Here is a 27,831-nt window from a genome sequence, read left to right on the forward strand (position 1 = left end):
TACACGACTTCTTCATTGTGATTAACAAGAATGCTCCAGACACGTCTTGGTATCACCTGTAATAAAGACGAATGCCACTGACATACTCTGGGATATCAGGTCGTGATGGGAAATACTCCAGGCACATCCAGGTACATCCGGTCAAGAATGCTCAAGATATACCTATAACCCTGTTCTATCCGGTCAGGAAATGATAAGACCTCAGACACACCCCAACACATTCAGTCATGAAAGGAGAAGGCTCGAGACACAATGTTCAAAGTTGCCTCAAGACTGATTTGCTCCGATGTGTCTGTTGATGGAGACTGTACCCAAGGTCAAGTCGAATATTATCAACTGACTCCCATTATTTATTTCCTGAATATCCATTGTCTTGGGAGAATGGTTTGCTGGATCTGGTTTGTCTCGGGAGACTGGTGTAGTGTGTAGAAGGGAGAGGATACCGATGATCTAAGAGGACCTGGGTCTTGAATGTCTCGATCAGGAGAATGGTGACATTTGTTTAAGGAAGAGGACCCAAGATTGAAAGGTCCTTGGTCTTATCAGGGTTGTCTCCAATGAGTGGTATAGTTTGTGAAAGGAAGAGGACCACGAAGATTGAGTGGTCTTGGATCTGGGTTATCGCAGGAGAGTGGTGTTGTTTGTAAAATGCAGAGGTCCCGAAGATCGAGAGGCAGGTCCAACTCGCCAGTGGAAATGCTAATTGCAGTCATTCTGATATCAGAGTTGTTTCTCCTTTATCAATGCAATGCACAATGCTCCTGAAATGCATTTTGTCCCCAAGCATTTTAATTTCAAGAGCTGAGAGTAATTCCTGCTGATTCTTTAACTCAAGCAGGAAACAACGTACTTAAAATAGTGTGAATATTGTTTATTAAAATTAGTTACAGACATTCTTTACACATTTCAATTTTACTATACATACATTGTCACAACCAGTGAATAAGGTCATAGCATACGAAAATGAATATGGTTATGGACAGCTGTCCCGCATCAATCCGGACTGCTAGCAATTTGGAAGGAAACTCTCCCATATGGATTGTGCCCAGACAGAAGTTTCGTTTTTGCCACTAGTGACTGTGAAGGTGTTCAAAACGTTCAAATGTGTCATCGGTATCCACTCATTTATGTTTATATCAAATTTCATTAATACTGTCGTTTATTCTCTTTACCATATCGAAATATATGGGCAGAAGATCGTGTAAAATAACAGTTTCCGATCATGCATATTCAGGCCCCCTTAGTCCATTTGGGTGTGCGGGTGGGTGCGGCTTGTCATGCTATTTACAGCTAGCTAGAAAGATGATATGTCCGCTCGAGACGGACTGCGAGATTTGAAGCAAATTCTTCCGAAACGTTGGCATTTACAGAGTGATGTCAGTTAATAAGGTTAACTGGGCCTAGTTTTATGCATCTTTGATTTGCTGCTGCAACTGTCTTCACACCCTTGTCCTGCTGCTCCAGGGTAGGTGAATAAATCCGCGACGAAACAATCGATTTCAGCTGTGTTATGTCACTACGAGTATGACTGTTTTAACTAAATCTCAATCACAACCGACCAATATTCAGTTCACCTTTTAAATGTTCAACTAATAGATTGTTTAATTTTCAATTTATGGCATATCTTAAGAACGGTATCTAAATTTGTACACTACATAAAATCTAAAATAAATTACAAAAACATAAAAATATAACGATAGCATATGTCGCACGAGCAGTACCACTTTAATACTTGCACAAGGTTGCGCTACGTGTATTAAAGATATATAGGCCTGTGACTGAACAGTTGTCGTTTTCCAGTGGCTTGCACCTTCAAATCAATTTTGTTCCAAGTCATCAATAAGGTTGTCTCTAGGACATTGCTGATTTGCTGTCTGAAAATAGATGAAAAGTACAATGCATCTTTGCTACCAGGTGGGTTCTACGGGATAAGATCATTTGCTTATTGAGCTATCGACTGCCAATGGCAAGAAGAGACATGTCCCTGCTTATACAACAATAACGAAAGAAACGACCCTGGTATCTTCTCTTTTACCGGTGTTACGTTTTCGAATGTTTCTGTTTCTGAGTGTTACCCCTCATTGTTTGGGAACGCTGTGTTTCAACAATTGAAAAGTTATGGTCTCTCGAAGTATATCGTATGGAACGCTGAACTACACCAGTATCAAAATGAATTGTCTTGTATTAAGCGTCACAGGTGTAATAATGATCTCTTGCCTGTTGCTTAATGTGGCTAAGAGATGTAGTGCTATCCTGCAGGTGATCGTTGCCATCATCAAAAATTTTCGGCTTGTTTGGGTTTTTTGTGCCGAGTCTCGATTTTCTTAATTCATTTCTTACCTTTTGTAGAATGGACGGAATGTTTTTCACTATCCTTGTCGGGGTAATCCAGACCGTCCGCTGGAAAGGAGATGAAATAACAATGATATTTCATCATATGTTAGATAAGGAAAAAAGATGGGACATCGCGACTGTAAAAGACCATGTCATAGCCTCTACTAGACCCTTGTCACGGACTGACTGGTTATCACAATGTTTTGGGCTGCATTGCATACTGTATATCAGCCTGAACTCACTTTGGTACCTATATCTGAGTTGTATTTAAAAATCTTTCAAACAGCTAATGCACCTACCCAACTTTGTTTTCTTTTCCTTCTGGGCTTTCCTGTACTGGTTAAGTAGATGGCACTTCCTGAAGAAGACAAACCCAAGTAGCCCGAACCCAGAGAACAAGTTTCCTATTGCTGTGGCTCCATCCCTGTACTGCATGTCTGTCATGGTGGAAACGATACACCAAACCAACCAGGACCCCATTACGAAGGCGGACCCACCCATGATCCAGCGAGCCTCGTGGTTATTCTCCTTGACCGGCCAGCAGATTCCGGCAAAGAAGGTCGTTAGACACATCAAGAAGACAACGTAAAGGCAACTGAGAACAAGGCCCTGGTTGTAGAACCATTCGGGTGCACATCGCGGCCATTCCTGTCCATTGAAGTTGATGTATTCGATTGTTGGCGGTTCTATGATCAACCATTCGGTTCCTATGATAACCTGGACCAAGATTAAACAGATGGCAATCATCATCAGGCCGGCTGGATGCGAGAAACGTCGTCTGCTGTTCACTACGAAGTCGTCTTTCATGAGCCCTGTAATGCGCCAAGTGTTCATGACCTTAACACACATGGGTGCAAAGATCATCGCGTAAATGACACCCTGGCAGAATCTGCGAACGCCACACGTGATCGCGCAGGCGTGGACAAGGTAGGAAAAGTTGAAAATGAACATTAGCATGAGGGAGAAGAGGCAGAAGAAACCAAGACTCTGGGTACCACCCTTCTTTGGATAGAAGCAGATGAAGTGGAAAAAGAGAATGAAACACATGAATGCTCCGATGATGTTGAGGCAAGCCAAAGCTATCCCAAGTGGCGCTTTGAACGGCTCCTCTTTAACCGGTGGCGGAATCAGTGTACTGTTTTCCGGTTGAGGTATGACTTTCTCACAGCCACAGCTCGGGTCGCTGCTGGGGCAAGAAGACGTGGGGATGGCGTTCGGTGGGTACGGAAGACCAGTGGCCTGGTAGGTTTTGTAATTGGTTGTGTTGATATTCAGCGAACCAGACCATTTGCCCAACTGAAAAAGAGAAGCAGGAGCAGTGTGATTATCAAGGAGAGGTTCTATGACTGTAAGGACCTTGAGAAGATAAGATTGTTCTAATGTGGGGTACCTTTCTTTCTATGCAACGAGCTTGAATTGTAAGATCTCGTGTGAATTGGAGCTCAGAGCCTCATCCTTGCAGAGACCCTGACAAATCACGATGGTTCTCTAAAGCCATGATAACAGAAATTCCTGGCAACTGAAAGAGGAAAAATGGTAAAAAAATACACACCTTCACAAATTTGTAGTCACTGCCGAACTTCTGTAGGTTATGAACGAAATAGCCAGTATTGCCATAACCACCAAGCCGGAAGAGGAACTTGAAATCTTCTTTGATGTCGTCTGGGAGGACGTCCAAATTGGCTGACTTGATGGCGCTGTAAATCTGGGTTCTTCTCACGTCTTCTAGCTTTATGTTTGTGCAGGCCCCAACTGTACAATTGGGGGATCTGTACAGGTCTGACATCCCCCTTGCGGTGATGTACGTAGCTATAATCGTCTGCAACACATCCGGGTTGTCTTGAATCATGCTTTGGGTCAAGACGTCTGTGTTGGAACAAGGGACTTTGTATTGGTGTGCACGGACTAGGCTTCCTGTGATGTAACACTGGTGAGTATCTTGCCAAAACTGATGGAACCAATCGATTGGGATTTTGTACTGATTCGTCATATTCAGACCTAGGGTCCAGGTCCTAAAATCGCTTACGCCGTAGTTGCGTATCGATAGAGTGATAGCACCACGTGCAACGCGCTCGACATTTTTGTGCACTGATAACTTGTTGGACCAGCCACGACCTGCGATGAAGATGAATCGATTTATCAGGCTGTAACCATGGGCAGCGTTCAAGATGAGAGTTGTGTCGCTTTCAGAGGTAAACATCACCAGAGCACGTCCGTACTTGTATTGGTAAGCCATAGTAGTAATGATGGAGGCTGCCTCTGCTGCAGTTGCGTCCTTCGGCACCATGAGACTCTTCCCCATACAGAGCGTACCATTGGATGATGCAACACTCGAGAGGATGGCGGCGATGTTGGCTTTACCACACGCATCATCACTGTACACAGCAAGAAAGTAATCCCATTTGAATTTAATGAGGATATCTGCGATAGCCTTTGCTTCAATGGTGCAAGGTGGGATAGTCCTCAGAAAGAATGGATGAGTGTTGTTGTCACTCAAAGCTGGAGAATCGGCCATTGGGCTGATGGAAGTGATCTTCTTAGGGCCGAGTATCTGGCTAGCTGCTGTACTGTAGGTGTCTCCCTGGGTCATGTAATTGACGACGGTCTCTGGTTTGATGAGGTCTGTGTACTTCGCATAGTAGCAAATGCCATTTCCAGAAAGGTACGAATATAAGTCAATTCTCATTCTGTTGACGTTAGCACACGTATCAATGGCCAACCCTCCTATCTTCACGTCAGCGCTCCCAACTTTGCCAGCGTTGATCTTTTCAAGTGCGTAGAAGAATGCCAACATTTGCTGAAAGCCTCCATTGATGTCTAGCTTACCACAGTTCAGGTAGCTCGGACCTGGCTCATGAATATTGAAGAACCCGACCATATTGATGTCCTTTGTACTGGGAACCTGCATATAGATAGACTTCTTCCTGGCTTTGTAGGGACACATGTTACATGATTCTTCGAAGGAGCAGTTGGAGTTCCATTTGAACTGGTAGTTAGACTGAAGGTTGAGGACAGATGTCTGGTTGTAGTCATCTACATATTTACCAATCTGAAAGACAAAATGAATATTAAAACGTGAATAAAGATTGATGCATTATGTTAATGTTCGAGCATAAATGTAGTAAACAAGGAAAGTTTTCATCTGGTAGTTCTGAAAGGCTTATTAAATATGCACGAGTTTAAGCGGCTCAGCAGGCGTCTTGATACCTCATCAGTCTTTATTACGGTACAGGTAATTACGAGCGTAATGATAGGCGCCCTCGGTCGGCTGAAACCCTTGCAAACATTTGAGGCTTCAGCAGTAAAGCCCGCAGCTTACTAGCCGCCAACTTTGGCGACAAGATGCGTTCAGCTGACGCCTCTCGACGCCGAAGTTGGCGGCCAGTGGATCCCGGTCAGAGCATACCTGCCCAGAATCGGCGTCCAGTAGCGTCTTTTTCGCAACTTTAGGCTGCCATTTTGAAATCATGTGACATCAAGACGCATACTGATTGGCCATAGCCTCGCCGCCGACGCCAATTCAGGCGGCAATCCGTAGCACACCTGGCTTCTTCTTGCGTTCAAACACGGCGACACACGTCAAAAATCAAACATGTTAGATATTTGGCGTTTAGTTGCGGCAAGTCGCCTTCGCTGACGCCGTTCGTAGCAGAATAGGGATTTTTTTCAGGCGTTCAGGACTCTTGCGGCAAAAAACGCCAGTGAACGCCGAAGTTGGCGGCTAGTGTGCTGCTGGCTTAAAAGTGATTTCATTACAACAACAGAACAGTCAAGGCCGGTGTGACACTCACTAGAAAAAGGAACATATCATTTTTGGTGCAATACTCAATGGGTCGGATTCAGCCCAAGTGTAAATGTCCTCTACAGCTCCCTTGCATTTAAGTCGAACAGTGCATCTCAACTTAAATGAACTATCTAGTGAAATATCTTGGTATCAGAGACTTTCCTAGCTTACCCTTTTATAAGCCAGTATGTTCCCTTGAATGGCCAACTTGTCAAGGCTGTAGACATCATATCCTCGAATGCTCTCTCCATCACCAACGAACTTGAACAGTTGGTTGGTTGCGTCAGTGAAGGACGTGTTTTGCTTGATACCCTGAAGGACGACCATCTTCTTATTCTGACTGGCTCTCCACTTGTCGCACAATCCTGTATGGTTTGTACCGCAGAGGTCCTTGATAGCGTGGTTGATCCCAATAGCAGCGGAATACACGGCGTTGACGACGTACATCACTAGAGGGTCCTGTTTGTATTTTGCAGCAGTTGTCGTGACGCTTTCAGTCGTCTTAGGGCATGGTTTGGGGTACTGCAAGATGTTGCCAGGAAGAGTACATTGGAATACCTTTTCATAGTATTCGGAAAACCACGGATTTCTGGTGTAACTGTTAGGAAATTTCGTCTTTAGGTATTTGTCGAAATCTTTAACTGGCGCAGACTCGAGATTGAAGGTGACAGTCCCGTCGAGGAAGCTCTCTGCTCCTTTGATTACTGTAGGATCATTGCCCCAGCCTTCGGAGGCAATAAACCTGAACTTGCCTACGGCTCCTTGGATACCAGTGGCCTTAACCGCCTTCAGAAACAAACTGATGTAGTCGTTGGGAAGGATGGTGACTACAACAGTTGCGTTCGGTCGATTAAGAAGTAAGTTAACAAGGTCTTGGGCGCTCTGAGGTGTGATGACGCCACGGTCTTGGAAGGTAATGTTCTGCGCAATGCATATGTCGTTTTTTTTTGCTATTCTGATCAGCTCCGTTGAGGCAGATATTCCATAAGGATCTGGAGAGTTGATGACTTGGATATTATCGATGTCAAACTTCTTAAGCAGTGTCACAATGCCTTTCATCTGTTTTTCGTCTGACGGAATGGTCCGGGTGAAGAAAGGATACTTCTTCCTGTCCTTGAGCTGCATGCCTGATGAACCGTAACTGATTTGTGGGATCCCGAGCACTGTTAGCACATCAGCCATCTGCATGGAGCGGTCAGTCGAAGAAGCGCCAACATACGCAACGATCTTCTTGGGGTCAACTTTCTGGCCATTCTTTTCCAACGTGATCACACCACTGTGGAAGTCAGCGATGAGGTTCCCTGCTCGGATAGCACTCTCACATGCGTCAAGGCCAACACCACCCAGCTTGACGCCTTGAAGAATGTTGCCCCACCAGCCGCGTTTGCTGTTGACCTGTTCTATGGCGAAGTTGAAGGCTTCGATGAGCTGGAACCCGCCGACTCCATTCTTGACACCGGCACATGCGAATGGAAAGGTGTCACGAAGATGCACATCAAAGACACCTTAAAAGAGTTTAAAAAGACTTAAGTTATGCATCACCTGGGATAAAAAAGACTTTTCTACACTGGTGGTTTATTAAAGCAGGACATGATTAAAGGACATAACGAATAAGGACAAATAAGGGCAGCGTATGTGAGTGTACAATACTCTTGGATCGGTGTCAGAACCCTATGGCTTAACCGTGTGCATGTATGTTCGAATAGCATGGAACAGAACCGCGGATATGATGTTCATCGTACAAGTTCCTGACTTACCTCCAATCATGACGTCTCCCTCTATTAAAGTGAATTTCTCCTTCTTGTCCGGCACGGAACCAATCTTACAAGCATCACAAGGACTGCAGCCAGTGGGGAGGTTCTGATAGTACTTTATCGTGGCATCGTGTTCAGGGAGTATCTCGGCTTGTGCACCATCCGACCGGCCAATCTAAGTAAGATTAAATCAGTGCATTCAGATTAACAAATGTCAACCTGTTGAGAGACGACAGACATGAATCTGCAGGACGCCATTGTCACACCAACTTAAAACTTCCCAGGAGCACGACAAAGAGCACTTCAAGGGGAGGTGTCCATGTATTCACTGAAAACGGCTTACTTCCTGTAAGCAAATCAAGGCAATAACAACAACTAGAATGTTGCTCCTCTTTGGTTGTGGTGGCCACAACAGATTCTGACAAAGGTTGAATATCCTGTCCTTGCCAAGCTTGGAATTTCTCAACGAGAAGATGTGATAACACGGCCCTCCCTGTCAAATCGTTTTCCACAATGTGATGTCACATGAATTCACACTGTGTTTGGGATTATTTAGCCCAGTCGTTTTCACTTACTTTGGTGTATTTCTGTTGATACTTGAACACATCATACCCCATGCTTCCCGCTCTTTCATTGAACATAAATGTGTGGTTCTGGGGTTTCCAGAGGAAGTTAACCTTTGCAAGATTGTCAAGAATCTTCACATTGATGTCATCACCGGCAAATTGGGCGCAGACTCCTAGAATCAAAATTTGATGTAAGTTTTTAATTAATGAACAGGTTTGAATTGTTGTCTCAAAAGGTGTTCCACCACGACGAAGTCGTTTATACCGAGATATGGTTTCAACTGTAAAAACAAATACAACTTGAGAGCTGGCATAACAATGTTGATAACAAGGAATTATTGGATGTAAAGCTGGCTGTAGATGGAACTTGAATTAGCCTTTCTGATTGCGACATCTTATTTGAATGAGCCAAAGCTTCCCAATATTTCTGAAGGATTACGTGATTTAGACTTGCCCTCACCTTTGCCTGAAGTGAAGTAGCTACCGCAGACTTCAGTCAGGGTGATTTTGATGGCCTGGGTGATGGCAAACACTGCGTCGATGGTGGACACGACCCAGTTTTCTTGTTCGAAGTTGGGTGACATCGTGAAAGAGGTGGTACCTTCATTGATGCAGGGTTTTCCGTACTTGGTTGCACTTCCTATGTCACATTGATAGAATTGCTGGAAGGCTTCATCAAACCAAGGGTTCCTGCTATTCTTTGTGGCGTACTTGGTGCTCATATAGTTGGTGAATTCTGGAATGACAGGCGCTTGGACTTTCATGGTAACCGCATTTGCAGCCTGATTTTCGTAGCCACGTACAACTGCCTTAAGGGTCCCCCAGTTTTCTGACCCAATGAATTGTATATTCCCCGCCGCTGACACGTTCTTCTTTGCAGCCAACAACTTCGCGACGTGCTCTGGCTCAGCGATGACGAGGACTACTCTTGTGGTTGACTTCGCTAGCTCTACCATTATCGCATTCGCGTTACCACCATCAGCGTCCATTTCAAAGCAAGCAGGGATGCACAGTTTTTTATCCTTGGCGGCTCTCCTAAACTGAGAGAAAGCAGTCCTACCATAGATGTTTCCGCTGTGCACAGTTTGGATACAGCTAACCCTGAGTTTGGAGATGAGTGCGGCCATTCCTGTCATTTGTTTGTCGTCTGGTGGTACGGTCCGGTAGAATGTACTGTACTCGACCTTGTCCTTGAGAACTGTGCTGGTGGCACTCGGGCTGACTAGCGGAAGCTGAAGCTGTCGTAACATCTCCCCGACCTTCATGGAGGTCAAACTGCCATAGGATAACCAGGCATGTATGCGTGTTGGGTTGATCGTCTGCCCGTTCTTGCTGAGTTGTAACGTCTGCGAATGGACTGTGGAAACCAGATTTGACGCCTGCATTTCACTTGAGCAATCATCCAATCCTACGCCGCCCAATTTGACGCCGTCTAATCTGACGGGGGCGCTGCCAGCCGCACCTTTGTTGACCTCATCAATAGCCCAGGCAAAGGCTTCACTGTATTGGAATCCGTTGTAGGGTTTGATGTCCCCGCAAGTGTAAATGTTGCCTCCAGTGTAATGGATTGGAAAGAGAGCCCCGATGAGGATCTGACCATCCAAATGCATGACCTTACTGGTTAACTTCTGCAAACATGTCCGACAGGTGGTGCCACCGGCGCACTTCGAGACCACTGCTAGGTTGTTGTAAAACTCGGCCTGCGCTGAGTTAATATCGAGTCTGTTAGTGGCGAACTTGAATTCACCTAGCTAGAAATGAAAACATTAATTAAAATCATGGGATTTAGTTTGGATTAGTTCACCGTTTTAGATTTCTAGGATTTGGATTTTCTTGCCAGTATTTCTCTGTGTGTTTGATAATGCATCCATCGAAAGGACGGTCGGCTATAAAGTCAGGCTTACCTTGTCGTATTGTTTGTTATTTTTGTAGTTGTAGATTTCATAAATGCCTTCCCCTTCTCTGTCTAAAAATCTGAATGGCTTGTTTGCCTCATCACTAAAGGCAGCCTTCTCGATCTCAGCAAGGAGCACCTCACCCCTGGTCGGGGCATTGATGAATTTGTTGCAAACACCACTATACCCTGTACCACCACAGAAATGGGCTAAGGTCCTGTCAAGTCCATTTGAGATGGCGTAGACAGCATTGATGATGTAGTACGCATATTCGTCTTGTTCGAAGTAGACCCCGTCTGTGATTGGTTGGTTCGTGCTGCAAGGTTTATGGTAGAATGGCTGGTGAGCTGCCGAGAGATAACAGTTGTGTGCCTCTTGATAGAACTCCCTGAACCACGGATTCTCGACATACGTGCTGACCTGAAGGGCCTTCAGGTAGTTCTCATATTTCGTTAAGAACGGTGAAGACAACTTGACAGAAAAGCTGCCAACAGCTGTATCTTCAAGCCCTCGAGTGACTTGCAGTGAGTTGCCCCAAGTTTCACTTCCAAAGAGGAGAAGCTGTCCTTCTTTCTTCAATGTCTTAATTGCCTGCAACAGCCCACGGAAATCTTCTATTTCACCAAAAACTACGACCACCATTGCTTCCTTCTTCGCAAGAAGTTTATTTACAATTTCTTCATACGATCCTTGTGTGCCGATTTCAAATTTCGCGGTAACGCACAAGCCTTCTGAAGCTGCCTGTGAGATGAACTCCCGTACTCCCTCACGACCGTAATCATCTGGAGCCTGGACAGCCTGGACGTAATCCCATCCCATCTGTTTCAGCGCCAGGACGATGGCTCTTGCTTGTTTGTTGTCCTTGGGTACAGTCCGCATGAAGTACGGAAATTTACTCCGGTCAGAAAGGGTGGTACTGGTGGACCTATAGCCGACCTGGGGCATTCTGATCTTGTTTAGCACCTCCGCAACAGTAATGGAGATCGTGCTGTCGTGAGCCGCCGTGTAGGCTACTGTGTTCAGTGGTTTGATCTCCTTCCCATCTGCTCCAATCACCGTGATTATACCACTGTGGTAATTAGACACCATACTGGACGCCAGAGCATTACTGCTGCAGTCATCGAACCCTAAAGCTCCGAGGCGAATATTTTTCAGAATGTTAGGAAATTTTGTTTTGACGTTCTTAATGGCGTAGATGAAGGCTTGCGACAACTGTGCCCCATCGGCTCTGACTCTGCTGCAGGTGATCCCGTTCACGTTGTTATGAACCGAGAAGACGGCGTTGATGTAGATGTCCCCGAGAATTCTAAGGTACGTTGTTGGAGACTGAAAGGTCAGGCAGATACCACAGCCAGCTGGTGGACAGAGCGAGTCCGGTAGAGTCGGGAGAGCAGTTGTCCTGATTGCGTCATACATCTTGATTTTACCAGTGAACAAGTCGAGCTTCTGCTTGTAATAGTAGCCGACCTGAAAAGATGATGTGATGCAGTTAGTACTGGGTGCACTTTCACTTTGAAATTAACGCATAAGAGTAGGGTATACATATATGATGCAAAATTTGATTCTGATGTTGACGAATTAACGGTCGTACAACGGTCTCCTTTGGGCAGAGTCATACATGGTGGGTGAAACCTTGCACGACTAGATGACTCAGATTAAGAGTGTCCCTTCTTCCTTCCTGTGTTATAACTGATTCGTACCTTCTTTGGTAACCATTTTCCTCCAATGTCGTTGTAGTTCCACACTTCAAGATAGGAGTTCATCCTTTCACCGGCGCCATCGAATGAGATCTTGTGGGCTGTGTTGGTAGGAAGCGCATTGGTTGTAAGACTTGGAAGACCTTCAGCAGATCCGAACGTTATATCGACTTTCTTTAGGTAATTATTGAAGAAATCATCTGTTGTCATTGCAGATACCGCTGGGCATGCTGGAGTAGAAGATCCGCAGCCTTTGTCTGACCGTGCTTTCTTCAGGGCGGCGGCGAATGTGTAGACAGCATCAATGGTGCTCAACGCATACTGGTTCTGGACATACTCGTCACTCTTCTGGGAAGGGCTGATGGTCGGGCAATTGGCTAGGGTGCCGTAAGGTGCATATGTCACACCTGGTAGCTTACAGTTATTGACGCTCATGTACCAGTCCGCATGCCACGGGTTACCAGCGTTGTTCTTTTCGTCCAAGGACAGCCAATACGTTTTGAACTCGGAACTCTCTCTGGAGCCTGGTGCAATGGACAGATACCCACGGGTGTTTTGGCTGCTCTTCGCGAAGTATTGGTTTCCTCCTATAGTACCAGAGAATAGCCACTGCAGCTTGCCAGTGCCGCCGACACTACTGGCCTGGTCTAACAGCGCTTTCGGGATGATCGGAGAACCAAAATAGACCACAGCTGTGGCTGAACTTCCAGCCAGGCGTTCCAGGGTGCTTTTAACGACGGTTGGGTCGGTGTTTGCTGGATCAACTGGGATAGCTTGGGTAACGCAGATGCCATTGTCGAGGGCAAGCCTTAGAAGCTCGCTGTAACCATCTTTCCCGTAGACATCATTGCTGTAAACGAGGTTAATGAATTTCCATTTGAGTTTCTTTAGGACTTCCAATATGGCCTGAAGAAGAAAACAAACACAAATGGTTTTGTCAGTATGCTCGAAGGTATCAGTTCGATATCTACAATGATATTACTTATCATCTTGTCTAAAGGAACCCGTTGCAAATTGTGGTATGAATTTGGCTTAGAATGTTGGACAACTTACAATGTGTGACATTTCTCGATAAGAACAGAAACCCGAAAAGCTGCTCCGGAATGGTCGTTCAATTGAGAGTATATACGTATTTTGGTGTTAATCAACCATCTTGTTGACTTCAAACAACAGGCACATTAATGGTGACCAAGAGGAAAACACAATAAATGACTGAATCTTACCGTGGCCTGCAGTGAGTCTGAAGGTATGGTTCGCATGAATGATGGGTATTTGGAGATATCACCAAGGTCAGTGCTGGTCGATGATGGTGAGACCTGCGCTCCCTTGAGCTTCCCCAGCCAGTCAGCCACGCTTGTACTCACGCCACTTTTACTGGCACCAATGATACCTGAGGTAAAGTACAGTGGACAGTCAATCTTAAGAGGGCAACAAACTTCTTATAAACACTCGTGTTTTTTTATCGTTGGAGGAGAGGATCTATGGTATTTGATATAACACTCAAGTGCTTGTTCTAATATTGATATTACGCATCTTTTCAGACGATAGAGACTTTTTAAATCATTGTCTGATTGATTGTTTTTATCTCGATCCAGGTTGGCGTCTACTTCTAGGAAATTTAGAGAATATGGTAAAGCTTACCCAGAAACATCTTTCCAGAGGTGTTTTGGCAGAATCTGCTATTGGAATAATAATTCGGGTAGACCTGCATGATCTCCTTGGCAGCAATCTCTGGTCGCCCACATGTATCAAACACCTTCATCCCTGAAAAAAACATGACAGATGAGAGAGTTGGCCAGAGACCAGAGACGACGGCTTTGTTCACCAGAAATTGGAGACTCAATAGTTTCTTTACCAGAGACTGGAGACTCGGCAGATACTTTGGTGGTCCAGAGATAGGGAAAACAGCAGATTGTTTACCAGCCTCTGGAGACACGACGGATTGATTGCCGAAAACTGGAGACGCGCATTGTTTTCCAGAGACTGGAGACGTGGCAGATTTTGCACCAGACAAAGGAGGCTTTGCATATTGTTCGGCAGAGCTTGGAGATATGACGGACTGTTTGCCATGGACCAACAAACCCTTCTCAAGACAGTCATCAGAAAAACGTCTTGTCATGAAAACTATTGAAATATATATTTACCTAGCTTTACCCCTGGTATGTAATTTTGGCTGTTGATTTTATTGATTGCAAAACGAGCAGCTTCAAAGGACGGAAGAATAACTGGAAGATGAAGATGAGAATCGTGCCATATAAGACAGCTTTTACGACTTATTCATATTTATATATATGCTTACATATATCACACTACGTACATATTGACTACTTAAGACTCGTTAAAATTTAGATTGACACAATCCTTGCGATTACCGTGTAGATTTGTTGCTCCAGTAAGGTAAAAGATAATTAATGGAACTGTCCTGAAAGACCTGTCGTGATGCTCACCTGAATCTGGAGTACCACAGCCTTGGCCGTTCTGCCCTCGGTTGCGAAGACTAAACAGCCCAGCGATGAACGCATCAGCATTCCGTTCGATGATGACTGAGCTCTTGGTGTTGTCGCATGTTGACATGGAGAGGATTTGAGACGCCACCTTGGACACCAGCATGGCCAAGCAGAGTATATACAGGGACCTCCACATTTTGAGCTGGGAAAGGGAACGAATCAAGTGAATGAGATCAAGAAGACACTAAAGATATCGGATGCACATTATTTCTAAGGCATATTCCTTAATTTATCAGTCGTTTGGGCTTCATTATAGATTTGCCTCTGAGTTGTGACATGCAGACTAGGCACATAGATAGCAGGGAAATCATATATGCTACAACAATATACATGCATGCAAGACAAACAGACATGAGAAAAATAAGCATTATTTTACTCCAAGTTGTCGACCAGAGACATGGATGAAGAGCAGGGAAATCCTCTGTCTCTCTTGGCTGTGACACCCTGACAATGCAGGTAAAGCGAAGCTCAATGACACCGAGATTCAGTCTTGTCACAACCTAGCAAAGGCCAGTGGGATTTTGTGAACGCTGAGTTGACCAACACTGCTGACCAGTGGAAAGGAATTTCTCTGCTGTTTGGAGTCTCATGTCAACATCATCTACACTCTAGTTGGTGTTAAATGTTAAAGGACATAGTAGTATCGGAGATTTTTCGGGAATTGATAAGTTAGCACCTCTCGGTATGTAATGTACCACATAGTATTGTATAATGCAGTAGCATTTGCATTGATTGTCACATCACACCGAAAAGTAAACACAGTCAAATATGCCATTTGCTCTCGTTTTCTAGCTATATCGCTATCCTTTAGATAAACTTACCTTTTAATTGGGCAGTTTCTGTTAAAGATTTCGAATTTCAGGCTTTTTAATTGAGATAAATCGAAATTGCTATCTATGGTTGGGCATACATGTCTCTATCATGTCAGCCATAGCCCTACCCAAGCACATTCATAGGCCTTACTCACAGGTCTTTGAATTACCATACACAAGGCGAAGCCACACGAGTTTTCGCGTGAATCAAATTAGGTAATCTCAATATCAAAGGAGTTGAGCGTGGATGACCTGCACGAAACCAGTCGATCGGGTTCTCAGCATTATCCTGATTTTATTGATATCTCTTCAATTGGCTTTTAAGGTGGTGGTCTAAGTTTTCCATGGTCATTGTTTGTTGCGCAGGTGAATAAACTTGATGGGTTCCCGGCCCAGTATTGAAGACAGGGCGTCGCGGGTCACCAGTGGTTGTGACATGCACTTGGGCAATGAAAAGTCCTGTTCAGTGTGTGTCTGTATATGAAATAGCACAACTTAAATATTTGGAACAACTCCTTTGGAACAACTCCTATGCGTGATGGAATCCCGTGTCTGAATATCATTCTTTCAATACTCTACAATGTTGGGTGTTGCTAGAAACTGTTCTTTCGTTCTGTATTGGAATCAAGTCAAGGTTAGAATGTGTAGGAGTAGGCCGAGCTCTGGCAACTAAAGTGACGGCCGTTTCCTCGTCAATATGATATTAAATCTCCTCCATGAGACAACACAGTCCTCTATGACCCTCGAGTTGATACAACATGCATAAGTCGTTTGATGTTGGCCTCCTCGTACCACAGGTAGACACTGTATATCTTGTTGACAGTTGTCGTTTTCATGGCGTCATGGAGAATGTATACTCAATACCCAATATCACCCTGAACTCAATCAATCAGAATAAGTTTTTATACGCCCTGTATTAATCACGTTTATTGAGCAAGTCCGCTTCCATGAAAACATGTGAGATTTAATTTGATACAGCGTAGGACATATTACGCCGCCTGCCGCCCGACATGCTCCAGATCCTCTGGGTCATCGCCTGTGAAACTTGCTCAGCAAGTTTTCAAACATAACTCCTATTGAAAAGATATGCACATACATCTCTATAGCAAGCTTTCTAAACACATAACAGGAATACTTAAACCTATTCACGATATATCATTGTCGACTATCAATACCATCGTTTATGACTTCTGTCTTTCTTATAGAAATCTTCGCCTGAAAGGCTGGGGTTGGGTAGGCTATGTAGGCAGTGCATAGGCCTTGGTGACATTTCAATGGCCGTACGGTGTCTGTCGTTTCTTATTTAAACCCGAAATTCCATCTTTTACACTGAAGCAGCGCCACCAGATTCCAAGGTAAGTTCGAAAATAATTGAACGAACCAACTATTTATCCAATGATCGTTGTTTATATGAACTGCGAATGGTTATTCCAATTACCTAGACCTGCATTCTCTGCTCGGGCTGGTTGTTCCATGTGCATTAATGTACATGTATCATAGTCATTTGTTAAGACGATTTGCTAAATAGTTCTCATCAGTTGTATACATAAGGCATCAAGAGACCAGCGCTGAACCTCTATCACCACAATTTTAAAGATGACTGGCGTTCTTGTGAGACATTATAGATATGTCAATACCACAACGGGTCCTGGCAGTTTACATACTTAACAAATACAATACAATAAATTGCCATGAGACAAGATTTCAATTAGTCTGATTAATTGTTGTGTTTTCAGACACAAATCATTGGCAATCCATAAGGCATTCCTCAAAAAACCCGTTGTAATATTGACAATGTAATTTTGAAATACTGTTACGTAGAACCCCTTGCCTTTCAGATGAAGGCTGTATTGTTGTGTTTGGCCATCCTGGTATTTGACCAGACTAGTGCTCAGTCCTGTCTAAGACAAGAGAATGTCGCTCAATGGCAGAAAGTCAAATCTAGCACGACGTCAAGTGACTACTTTTACATCGCTGGCCTGTTTTCCGTCCGCGAGGCTGGTACAGCAGGGGGAGATTGTGGAAAATTCAGGCTGGCAGGGATACAGTTCTTAGAGGCATTCCTTTTTGCCGTCAGAAATGCCAAGGCCACGACTAAAGTTCTTAAAGGTCTGACTGATGTTGCCGCTATTGGATTCGACGTATGCTCAACGCCAGACATTGCAATTGAAAAGATCCTGAATTTTGAGAAATGCGTTATTCGTTACGGAGGAACGAATGGATACCCCAATGTTGAACCCTCGAGAACTTTCGCCTACATTGGTCCTGAACAGAACGTTGTAAGTGGAGTCTCAAAGCTGATCAGCTCTCTTCCCAAGGCAGACATCGCAGTTTCGTCTACCCAGTCTTACCTGACAAAACCAGGCTGGTCCGCATACCAGTTTCGGACAGTCGCCAGTGATACCAAGCAACTGGCAGCCATCGTGGAGGTGCTGAAGATCCAGAAGGTTGCCGTGGTTCAGGTGGTCTACTCTAGCTCCATGATGGGCAAGAGCATGTACGAATCGTTCAAGATGTTGTCCAATGGTACCGTGTGTATTGAACAGGCACTGATGGTGAATCCGAACGATAATATCGGCCTTTACAGGGACACGGTGAAGCAGCTCAAGTCCAAGAGGAAGACAAGGGCTGTCATCCTGCTTTTGGACAGCAAAATCACTGAGGACAAGGCAAAACCATATCAGGTAAGCAGATTCGTGGTACTAGGTGCTAAAGTTGGTGACGTTCCATCTCATACATTTGTACAAAAAAACTGCAGCTCCACTAATGGGCCACCTCCTTCTCCATTCAGCTTCCCTTTTTCCTACTCTTCTATCAGTTTCGTTTCTATTCAAGGGATGCGTGGTAGATCTGGAAGATTTTGAATGTTACTTAGTAATAATGCGAACGCTCAAAAGACGCAATATGCACAATATTTCCAGCAAAACAAACTCCAACGCGCTGTCTCAATGGAGATCAGGTGGCCTGACTCGCGTTCAGGAATGACCGAAATTGAAAGTATGTTGTATCCTTCTTTAAGGTGTGGAAAGTACTGCGTGCCACTGCTTTGGAGAGGGTACAAGGCTCGTTCACGTGGTATTCCACAGACGCGTGGGATCTCGATAAACTCGACCTGACCGGTGTGGAGACCGCCGCTCTGGGATCCATCGTCATCGCACCCAAACTAGGTGGAGAGGACAAGTTTCAATACGAACAGTTTTCAAAGGCTTTCAAGTAAGATTTGTGCCCGAGTTATTCCACAGGTACATATTATACCTACATACCTACATACCTACATGAGGTGGCGCCGCTTGCAGTCGGTTCTTGGTTGTGACTTGTGTCTCCGCAAATACTTAATTATCAGAAGAGTTATGTCACTTGCCTCGCAATGCTAATCAAATGGATAAAGTCTTATTCAGTCTGGGTTAGACCTTTTATTTTTCTTTCTAGGGCACTAAGGCCGCGTGCAAATATGGACAACCCTTGGTTTGACAGGTTCTGGGAGGAAAAATTCGAATGCTCATTGAGTCCGCCCACAGGAAAAGCATGTGATGCGACACATGTTGCTCTTTGGGAGCAATTGAAGATCGATAAAAGGGTATCTTATATCATCCAGGCGGTGAATGCTGTGGTGAAGGGGCTCGAGATCAAGAGAGCCGAAATCTGTGGAGGTAGGTGAAGCATAGGTTGTGACATTGTCTTCTTTATAAAACCCGGTTGTGCCATTGTTCTAATAATGTAATGTGCTATTGCAGGGTGTGCCATATGCTACAGGGGTACCCATGTGTCTACTGGTGAGCCTTGTCTATGCAGGGTGTTATATTTAGTTACGTGGTGTACCATGTCTCGGTTCGATGTGCAATCTCCACTGGGCGTGATATGTTTCTCCTGAATGTGTCATGTCTATACAGGGTGTGATATGAAGCTACAGGGTTGCACTATGTCTCGTTTGGATGTACTTTCTCTCAGTGTCTTTCCTGGGTGTGCCATCCCACTCCAGAGTCTATCATGTTCTACAAGGTTTACCACATCTCCACTTGATAACCCTGTGTGATATCCCTACAGGATTGATGTGTCATGTCGTCTGTACATGGTGTGCCTTGTCTCGACTGGATGGTTATGTCTCTGCTGGGTGTGCTCTGTCTTTACTAATCGTGTCGTCTCCCTATATGTTGCATCATGCTTCTACAGGGTGTTCCAAGGCTCTACTGGATGTGCATGTCTCTGCCGGATGTGTTATGTCTCTGCTGGTTGTGCTGTCTCTACTGAATGTATCATCTCTTGACATGGTGCACTATCTTTCTACAGGGAGCGCCATTTGGTGATATGAATAAAGTCTAGTAAACGTTTTTACTTCAGTTTTGTACAGAAAGGCCTAGTGTAAATGCACATGGAGTTTAAGATAAAAGCATTTGCTAGTCTTTATTCATATCACCCATTGTCTCTTATATTGGATGTGAATGTGCCTCTTCTCTCCAGGGAAAACAACTATTTCTTTAGGGTCCGATAGGTCTTCCCTGGATGTGCCACCCCACGACTGTAAATAGGGGAACAATAGGGAAACACTGAAAGAAGGGAAACACCGACAGATGTTACAGTGCAATTATAGCTGATAATTGCTCCGGTTTCTCATTTCAGTTCAAGACTGCTCATATATTTGCATCTCTTTCAGTGGCAGCTAACAGTAGCGATCTGTGTTCGATGTTTATGACGAGGGGGACAATAATGGCTGAGGTGGCGAGCTCCATCAAGACAAACAGCAAGAAAGAACAGATACAGGTGTTTGACAGTCGGGGTGACGCCTTTACGACCATGCTCAGCATCAACAACATCAGGAAGGGACTTGGCGGTACACCTGACATAGTAGAGGCAAGCCGATTTTCCATCCCTACATCGTCAATAATTCAAGATGCCAGTACATGGGAGGAGGTGCTCAAGGGCCAGGTTTTCCTTTTCACTCAAGAGAATAGCCAAAAACCACAATGAGACTCATGGAAAATTGATTAGGATAGACAAGTTCAGAGTTTTACATTGGTCTTTTGGCCTTGTCAACCTCACACCATACTTAGGCTACGTATTGGTCAAATTTGCTACTAACACAATCATCACAATACTGCCCCTTGTCCTCCTTCTTGCACTGTCGGGCCTGGGCAGATAGGATGGTCGGGCTTCTTCTCAATGGAGAACTGATGAGCGATGCATGAGGAAGCTTCAAGCGAGCCTTTTCGGCAATAGTCCTCGTGCGCTACCTGAAATATTTCAATCTATTGTCTCAACTTTTTTTCTGATTCCTTTACCTCTTATTTTAGGTAATGTCGTACACTCAGCGAGGGAACTTGGTACCTGTAGTGGATCGGAAAAGTGATCCCATCACCTACGACGACAAGTCCAATGAAATCATCAGGTTCGAATCAAAATGCGACTATCTCTGCAAGGTATGTGCTCCACCGACAATCGGTCCGATCGATCCAGTAGCGCCAACAGAAGACCCGAACCTGCCCACCACGCCTGGAGGCAATGCCAGCAACGTAACCATCGCCTACCGGGCCGTCAGGGACGACATCTGGGTCATCCCCCTCATGATACTAGCCGGTCTTGGCATCTTCATCGTCCTCTGTTTCGAGATCTACGTCCTCTCCAAACTCATCGGCACCAAGGCGATTAGAATGTGGCGGACGATGTGGTTGGGCCAACTTCTACTGGTGGCAGTCATCCTGTCCTACATGGTTTGTTTCCTGTTCATTCCAACTCCAACTAAATGGACCTGTGGCTTGATCAGATTCGGTGTCGGGGCCAGCTATTCAATGATCTACGCCGTCCTGCTGGTCAAACTCATGATCATCCTAAGCTCCAAAAGTATCGGTTACCTAAAGGGCGTCTACCAGGTCCTGATGTTCCTGTTCGCTTGGGCGGTTCAACTAGTCATTGATGCAGAATGGCTAATTCTTGTCCCAGCCAAGGCAGATGTAATCGATGGCAAATGGCAGTGCGTCCATCAGACCTTAGTCCCAGGACAAGAACGGTTGTACACAGCCCATGTCATCTCGTTAATCTACTGCATGTTACTGATCGTCGTCTGTACCTTCATTGCCATCCGAACCCACGGTATCACCACTAATCACCGAGAAGGCATCTTTGTCGGCCTGGCCGCTGGCTTCTCAGTCCCACTCTGGCTGGCTTGGATCCTTGTCGGACAACTCAACGGGAACAGGGCTTTCGAAGACCCCGCTCTAGCTTACGGTCTCTTCCTGACGGCGACCCTGGTCCTATTTGTGATGTTCCTGCCCAAGGTCCGCCAGCTGAACACCCTTGGTGTTGAGGGCATCTACCTAGAGGATGACAAGGACGACGACGCGGATGTCTACGGGAGTGTCTTGTACGGTCCACCAAGCTACAAGAGCAACAGGGCAGGATCTGTCTACATGATAAACGGAGATACCTACGCTAACGTCAACCCAGCCTTCCTCAACAACACCATCGCTTCTCAAAACGATTACTCTTCGGATCCAAGTAAGTTGAGCTGTATTTACCTTTTCATTGCAAATTTGCTACACTTTTTAAATCATTAGATTTTAATCTCATCTCTCTTTCCGTGAACTAAACTGTACTTGGTTTGCATTTTTGGGATCCCTGTCCCCAAAGCATACGTGTCTCACCAACGCAAGGATTTAAAATTGCTTGTCTTCAGGTCAATGCCATCCCAGATTTTTCCTTGATTTGTAAATTAAAGGGGGACAATGGGCAGGAGCTCGCGGTCCAATAGCTGGGGAGGTGTCCAGGGTATGATATGCACAGTTAGGGAAATGGGTCAAATCTTACTTTGTCCCGATGTTGCAGTCTTAATGTCGCAGGGAAAAATGCACTTCACTGTTAGGTCCTACGTGGCGACGGATTAATGTATGGTTATAGAGGAACCATGACCTTCAACACCTTAGAGTTTCAAAGTGCATAATATAATTATTTGTCTCTAGGACACTCGCCTATGACATTTAAAACTGCTATAAACTGATAAAAGTGTTCTTCCGGCAAGTCATCGTTAATAACCATTGGGTGTAGTATGCCCCTCCCCTGCCGGGCAAGCGTTATAAGTGCCGAGTCATAAGTATAGGGTGAAACGCTCTGAAGATCACGATGCCTTCAAGTGTAATGAATGAATGCCGATGCACGAGGATGAGATAGCACAGCTATCGGCGCCTTTATGAAACTTAATCTGCCAGCTGTCTCCTGCCTAAAGTCTCCCTTACTTACTACGCATCATTGCTCCAGTCGTATATCCTGCACGTTTCGTTTTAGATTATTCCAACGTCAGAGAGATGCGCCAGAAGAGTATGTTTGTAGATTCAATGCGTTAATATCTTCCTAGATAGAACTGAAAACGTAGCTCAGTCAAAATTGGTCAATTGACCAATTTATGGTTGTTTCGTGTTGGTCAACTACTGGCGACCAAACTCCTTGGCCAGTTGACAACTTTTTCAGTCAAACTACCGGCAGGATTCGTCAGTTTTCGACCTCAATAGTCAATTGACTAAGCTGTAGTTCAGTCAAAATGCGAAAAACCAAGAACAAATTGCATAAAAGTTTTTTTGTCGTCTTGTATTTTTGGGCCCTGCTTAGTGTGGATCATTTCATTGATTATGACATGGTTTCTGTAAATTATAAAATCCTTTTCATGTAAATGTTTGATTTCGATGTACATGTAGTATCAATTATCAGTGTGGGGATTCGAACAGCCGCCGGCAGATGCTTCTTTCCAAGAATGATAAATCTTATTTCTGGCTCTGCCGAGAAACATGATTTTGCTCTGTTTTTTCACTTAAAGCTGAACTGTATGCACAAAACCAGAGCACCCCATGCGGTAATAGTAAGAAATTCAAACGACCGAAAGGCCCTTCTGAATACGGTCTGAAACATGATAGACCTCCAATGCTTCGATGCGCTTGATTTCACAAACCAGCAAGCCGTGGGACGATGCGGACCTACGCAGAGACTTCTGGAAGGAAAAAAATAAAACGGTCCTCTCATTGGGACTCGAACTCGAGATCTTATCCTCAAGGCCACTGGACTGCTTGAAATGCATGTCGTATTATACGCCTTTGTAGAATGTGCAAACATTTGTGTGTAATCTTTATTCAACATCTTTGAGCGGCTTCCAGTGGGCAACTGCAGGAAGAAAGTCATTTTTCTTCCCTGTGCATGATTATGTATGCGAGGTCTACGTTTTCTCTGAGCAATGTTCACCTTTGTCTTGGTATCTTCTTCTATTACATGTACTTGAGGAAATTTCTGGTTCATCTCTCAAAAATAAAGCATAATCGCCATTCATATAAGATATATTTGCTGTCAGCAGGTCACAAGGAAGCCCCCCTATCACAGACGGTTAGAGCGTTCGTATTCTGAGCCCGAGTTCCCGGGTTGGAATCCCTGGAGAAGATTTTGATTTTTTTTCTCTTCCATAATTTCTCTTCCATAATTCTCCGAGACATGTAGCATCGTCATGTGGCTTGCTGGTTTGTGAAATCAAGCGCATCGAAGCATTGGAGGTCTATCATGTTTCAGGCCGTATTCAGAAGGGCCTTTCGATCGTTTGAATTTCTTACTATTGCCGCATGGGACGCTCTGGTTTTGTGCATGCAGTTCAGCTTTAACCATTTTGACTACCTTCACCACAGATGCAGTCTAACAATAACGGAGCATTGCTGGATTCACATAGAACTAATTGCTCTTCTGACTGACAAACTTATATCATGCCTTACACGGGTGACGTTTGTGTCTGTTTCCGTTTTTGAGTGTTTACTCTGATTGTTTGGGAACACTGATAGATATCGAGATATATATAATGACACTTTCTGGCTTTTTTCAATTATGAAAAGTCATGGCCTCTCTGTAGCTATCTATTGTATAGAAACACTGAAATATGGGAAATACCCACAGATGTTACACCGGTACCGCTGATCCAATCTGGGTTTGGTATTCGACCGAAAAGACAGGTACGAAATTTCATGACACCCAGCATTGATTGTACAAGGCGTTTTCTGCTGTAAATTTGTAAAAATATGCCCGAAGCCCGGCTGGGACCCCCTGAATAATGCCTGAAACCCTGGGACTGGCAATTGAGTAGTTAAGATTCGTAGACATTATTAGCTTTATGGAATAGGGGTGGTGAGATGCACAGGTAATAGGGGTAGTATCAGTGCGGTAGTAGATCCAGCTCTGTATTTGTGGGATGTTCTCTGGTTGTGCTGTCCATGCAGGTTCGGAGGCAGTGGACGTATCGAGAATTGCGGGGTTTTCGGTCGAAAAGCTAACCCAAATATCCACAAGCATTCTGCTGATTGATGTGCTGTGACATTATGACCAGGGTGTAAAGTTGTTCGAAGCAAAAACTGTACATAGGCTGACAGCTATAAATATAAATACAATGCTTCTAAAGGTTAGTCACCGCCTAATGCCGAAAAAGCATCGCTCGTAACTCTCTGATGCACCCATATGATAGGAATGTCGCAATTGGGCCAATTAAAAAGGGCTAGCTTTTCAATGTGGTGCTCTTTCATGCTCCCTTTGACCACTTGTGTTATGTGATGATTCCGAAATATAGCCAGGGCAATCATTTCACTATCAGAACATTATGAAAGACACGACCCTTTCGCACTGTAAAGTCACCATGGAGCTATCGCAATTTTCAACGCGTCGGCGACAGGTAGCGTTGTGTCTCCAGCTCCTGGCTGATTGACCAGTACTAATCTACAATATATCACTCTTCCATCCATTTTCAGACTCTTTGTATCTGCGTCACCCAAGGAGCGCCAAGGGTGGATCAGTGTACAGATCCACGGGGAGTATGTATGGTACTCTTGGGGCAGGCAGCAAGGTCCTCAGGCCAACCAGAGACTTGACAGGGCACTTCCCTCTCAACAAGAAGGCTCAATCTGAGTACGGTTATGCTACCACCAAGACCGTCAAAAGTGAAAGGTCTATCAAGACTCATGGGACCTTAAAACGTAAGTAGTCCGTCATTTACATCATGATGTACATTACCCCCCCCCCCCCCCCCCCGTAATTGATAAACTGATGAGTGATAGTGACATGGGTCTTTTCGAAAATCAGCCGAGGACAAAGACGCTGTGCATGGAGAGACATCTTCAGGAGTCATGTTGAACTAAAGCGTCTCAAATGAGCTGTCTTGGGAGAGACTGAATGTGACAGCAAGAAGTGTCTTTGTGAGATATGAATTGGGTGACATGAGACGATGTCCAAGTCTCAAATGTCTTGGTGAGACATCCAAGTCTTAAACGTCTTGCTGAGACATCCTATTTAAAAAAACACGTGGGATAGACACGTATTGGAAAACATCCATTAATTTCTATTACTGTCTCCCAGGACGCTTTCTGTGCTGGGGAGACATCTTTGAAAAGTTATGAACATGTCTGTTATTGAATATACGTCTATGATGTTCATTTACCTATGCACTTTCTGGTTTCAGGTGCTCACTCCCTTACCGACCTAGGGGCTTTGTAAACTTGCCATTGTGAGAGACAGACTGGGAAAGCCCAACAAACAGAATCCATGACTGAAGCACAATCAATCAACATTCAAAAGCTTTTCATATAGTGGACACTTATATTAGCCCCTTACGAGCCCAGTTTCAGACAAGTTCATCCAATGTGGCTGCATTTGGCACCACAGAGGGGTGAAGCTAAAATAATGAGATGACTGGAAATGATCTTGTTTGGAGGCTTCTGATCTCCATTTTCACGTTTGTTTCCCAGCCATTTCTTTGGAGACAAGTACCTAGATAAGAATCTACCTCATGGTAGGATACATCAATCTTGTTGTAATATTCCGACTTACTCCATTTGATGCCTACCTGTTCTAGATTTATGTTATTGACAGAGTGTTTCCTATTTCAATGCCTTCATCGATTTTCTGATATCTGAAGGAACAACAGCCACTTTCAAATCCGTCCAATTTTGTATCATGGGTAGTTTGTAATATTATTGTATGTAGGTAGTTTTACTGAAAACTAACAGAAATATGCCTCTGAAGTCACGACAAAACTGACAGGTTGTGTATGTTTGTGGGCTTGGCTGAGTGGTGTCACAACCTCAGCACAACCAGAGAGATGAAGATTGTGAAGCGGTCTTATAGCCAAATCGCAGTGCTCTTGAATTGAGTTGGGTAGTTATCAGACCAATTCAGGCCAACTTCTTTACCCTGAATCCAATACTCCTATTTGCTCCAGACACTCTGGATATGCGTCAGGACACAGGCCCCCACCATTGGCAAGAGTTGCGAAGTGGTTTTAGATAAGTGTACAGAACTTTAAAAATGATTTAGCATTGTATCATAAGGTAATAAGTGTATTTATCATGCAATATCTGTTGTTTTTTTTTGTCTGGTTGTCTTATCTAGAGAAAGAGCCGTGATCTGGTCATGTTGTTCTGGTAAGTAGGTAAGTCAATAGGATCTTGCGTAGCGCAAAATGTGTCCTGCTCACAGTCGCTTTCACGAAAAGTACTGTTTACAGAGCAGGGTCTTCAGCCCCGTCTTGAAACTGGCCACAGTACCACTCTCACGCACTGAAGAGTCAAATGAGTTCCACATTCTGCAACCTGGACTGCAAACGTCCTACCCCCAGATGTGACCAGTCCATAACGTGGTACAACAGTCTGCCCTCCAATTCGGAATAAGATCCACCATTCACTTCCTAGCCTTGGTACATCGAGGACCAAAGCCTTTGACTGAATCCAGCTCTTGCTTGGCACCCAATGCAATTCCCGAAGCACTGGGGTTATGATGGTCTTCGCGACGGGTATCCATCATCATGTGAGCCCACCATTCTGAACTAGCTGTAACTGGTGGATTAGACTGTCCCCTAACCCGGCAAGGAGACTGTTACAGTAGTCCAGTCTCGACACTACCATTGTCTGCACAATGAGCTTTGTAGCACTAGTTGTTAAGCGTTTCCTTACTCGCTCCATGTCCCTCACGTGAAAGGTCGAATTTCACTATATTGTTAACCAGGGAACTCCTCGACATTGGCTGATATGAATAAAGTCTAGCAAATGCTTTTACTTCAATTTTGTACAGAAAGGCTCAGTGTAAATGTACATGTAGTTTTAGATAAAAGCATTTGCTCGTCTTTATTCATATCACCCAATGTCTTATCGAACAACACTCCAAGGTTTCCAACAGGTCCCTTCGAGACCTCAACACAAACATGGGCAACTGAACTGGGAGTGAGCCAATGTTTGGGGTGTCCTTCTACTCTCTACACTCGTCTTTGTAGGGTTGCCTCTTAGTTTGTTGATGGTAAACAAGTCCTTGCACAGACAACGTTCCAAATTATCTGTCTGTGAATGCAGCGGTTACGCAGCCTGATTCACCTTGGCTGCTATATGGAGCTGGTTATCGTCTGTAAATCCATGGCGAGGGGTGGAGAATGAGTGAACCAACAGACACAAGGACCCAAAGTCTCCATGAAGGACACGATCAGGTGGTTCCAC

General features: G+C 44.6%; 2 protein-coding genes across 3 annotated transcripts; one reads left to right on the plus strand and one right to left on the minus strand.

Moving 5' to 3' along the window:
• Positions 1 to 856: 856 nt before the first annotated feature.
• On the minus strand, positions 857 to 15,492 carry LOC135483289 (uncharacterized). Its single transcript, XM_064764039.1, has 15 exons — positions 15,359 to 15,492; positions 14,478 to 14,679; positions 14,175 to 14,255; positions 13,672 to 13,794; positions 13,254 to 13,420; positions 12,034 to 12,936; positions 10,343 to 11,800; positions 8,899 to 10,189; positions 8,448 to 8,611; positions 7,876 to 8,047; positions 6,290 to 7,623; positions 3,887 to 5,383; positions 2,634 to 3,630; positions 2,341 to 2,400; positions 857 to 1,874 (listed from the first exon to the last, which is right to left on the minus strand). The coding sequence occupies exons 2-15, from the start codon at positions 14,671 to 14,673 to the stop codon at positions 1,852 to 1,854; spliced, it is 8,466 nt and encodes a 2,821-aa protein (XP_064620109.1). The 5' UTR covers positions 14,674 to 14,679; positions 15,359 to 15,492; the 3' UTR covers positions 857 to 1,851.
• A 1,066-nt stretch (positions 15,493 to 16,558) lies between these two features.
• On the plus strand, positions 16,559 to 26,700 carry LOC135483290 (metabotropic glutamate receptor-like). Of its 2 annotated transcripts, XM_064764041.1 has the most exons (9): positions 16,561 to 16,704; positions 17,188 to 18,033; positions 18,369 to 18,562; positions 18,779 to 18,999; positions 20,001 to 20,197; positions 20,638 to 21,838; positions 22,622 to 22,654; positions 25,102 to 25,326; positions 25,809 to 26,700. In XM_064764041.1, exons 2-9 carry the CDS (start codon positions 17,188 to 17,190, stop codon positions 25,841 to 25,843), a joined length of 2,952 nt encoding a protein of 983 aa, XP_064620111.1. In that variant the 5' UTR covers positions 16,561 to 16,704; the 3' UTR covers positions 25,844 to 26,700. The 2 variants fall into 2 exon arrangements, with proteins under 2 accessions (XP_064620112.1, XP_064620111.1); XM_064764042.1 differs by lacking the exon at positions 22,622 to 22,654 and having other exon boundaries at positions 16,559 to 16,704.
• Positions 26,701 to 27,831: the final 1,131 nt, after the last annotated feature.

Source organism: Lineus longissimus, chromosome 2, assembly GCF_910592395.1.
Source record: "Lineus longissimus chromosome 2, tnLinLong1.2, whole genome shotgun sequence".
In the NCBI taxonomy this organism is placed as follows: Eukaryota; Metazoa; Nemertea; class Pilidiophora; order Heteronemertea; family Lineidae; genus Lineus; species Lineus longissimus.

Coding starts and splice junctions, on each gene's coding strand:
- LOC135483289 (XM_064764039.1), bottom strand. CDS start 14,673: ATGTGGAGGTCCCTGTATATACTCTGCTTGGCCATGCTGGTGTCCAAG. Junction 11,801..12,033: donor GAAAATGGTTACCAAAGAAG/GTACGAATCAGT, acceptor TCATCTTTTCAG/GTCGGCTACTATTACAAGCA. Junction 10,190..10,342: donor ATAACAAACAATACGACAAG/GTAAGCCTGACT, acceptor TTTCATTTCTAG/CTAGGTGAATTCAAGTTCGC.
- LOC135483290 (XM_064764041.1), top strand. CDS start 17,188: ATGAAGGCTGTATTGTTGTGTTTGGCCATCCTGGTATTTGACCAGACT. Junction 19,000..20,000: donor GAGAGCCGAAATCTGTGGAG/GTAGGTGAAGCA, acceptor CATCTCTTTCAG/TGGCAGCTAACAGTAGCGAT. Junction 21,839..22,621: donor CGATTACTCTTCGGATCCAA/GTAAGTTGAGCT, acceptor GTTTCGTTTTAG/ATTATTCCAACGTCAGAGAG.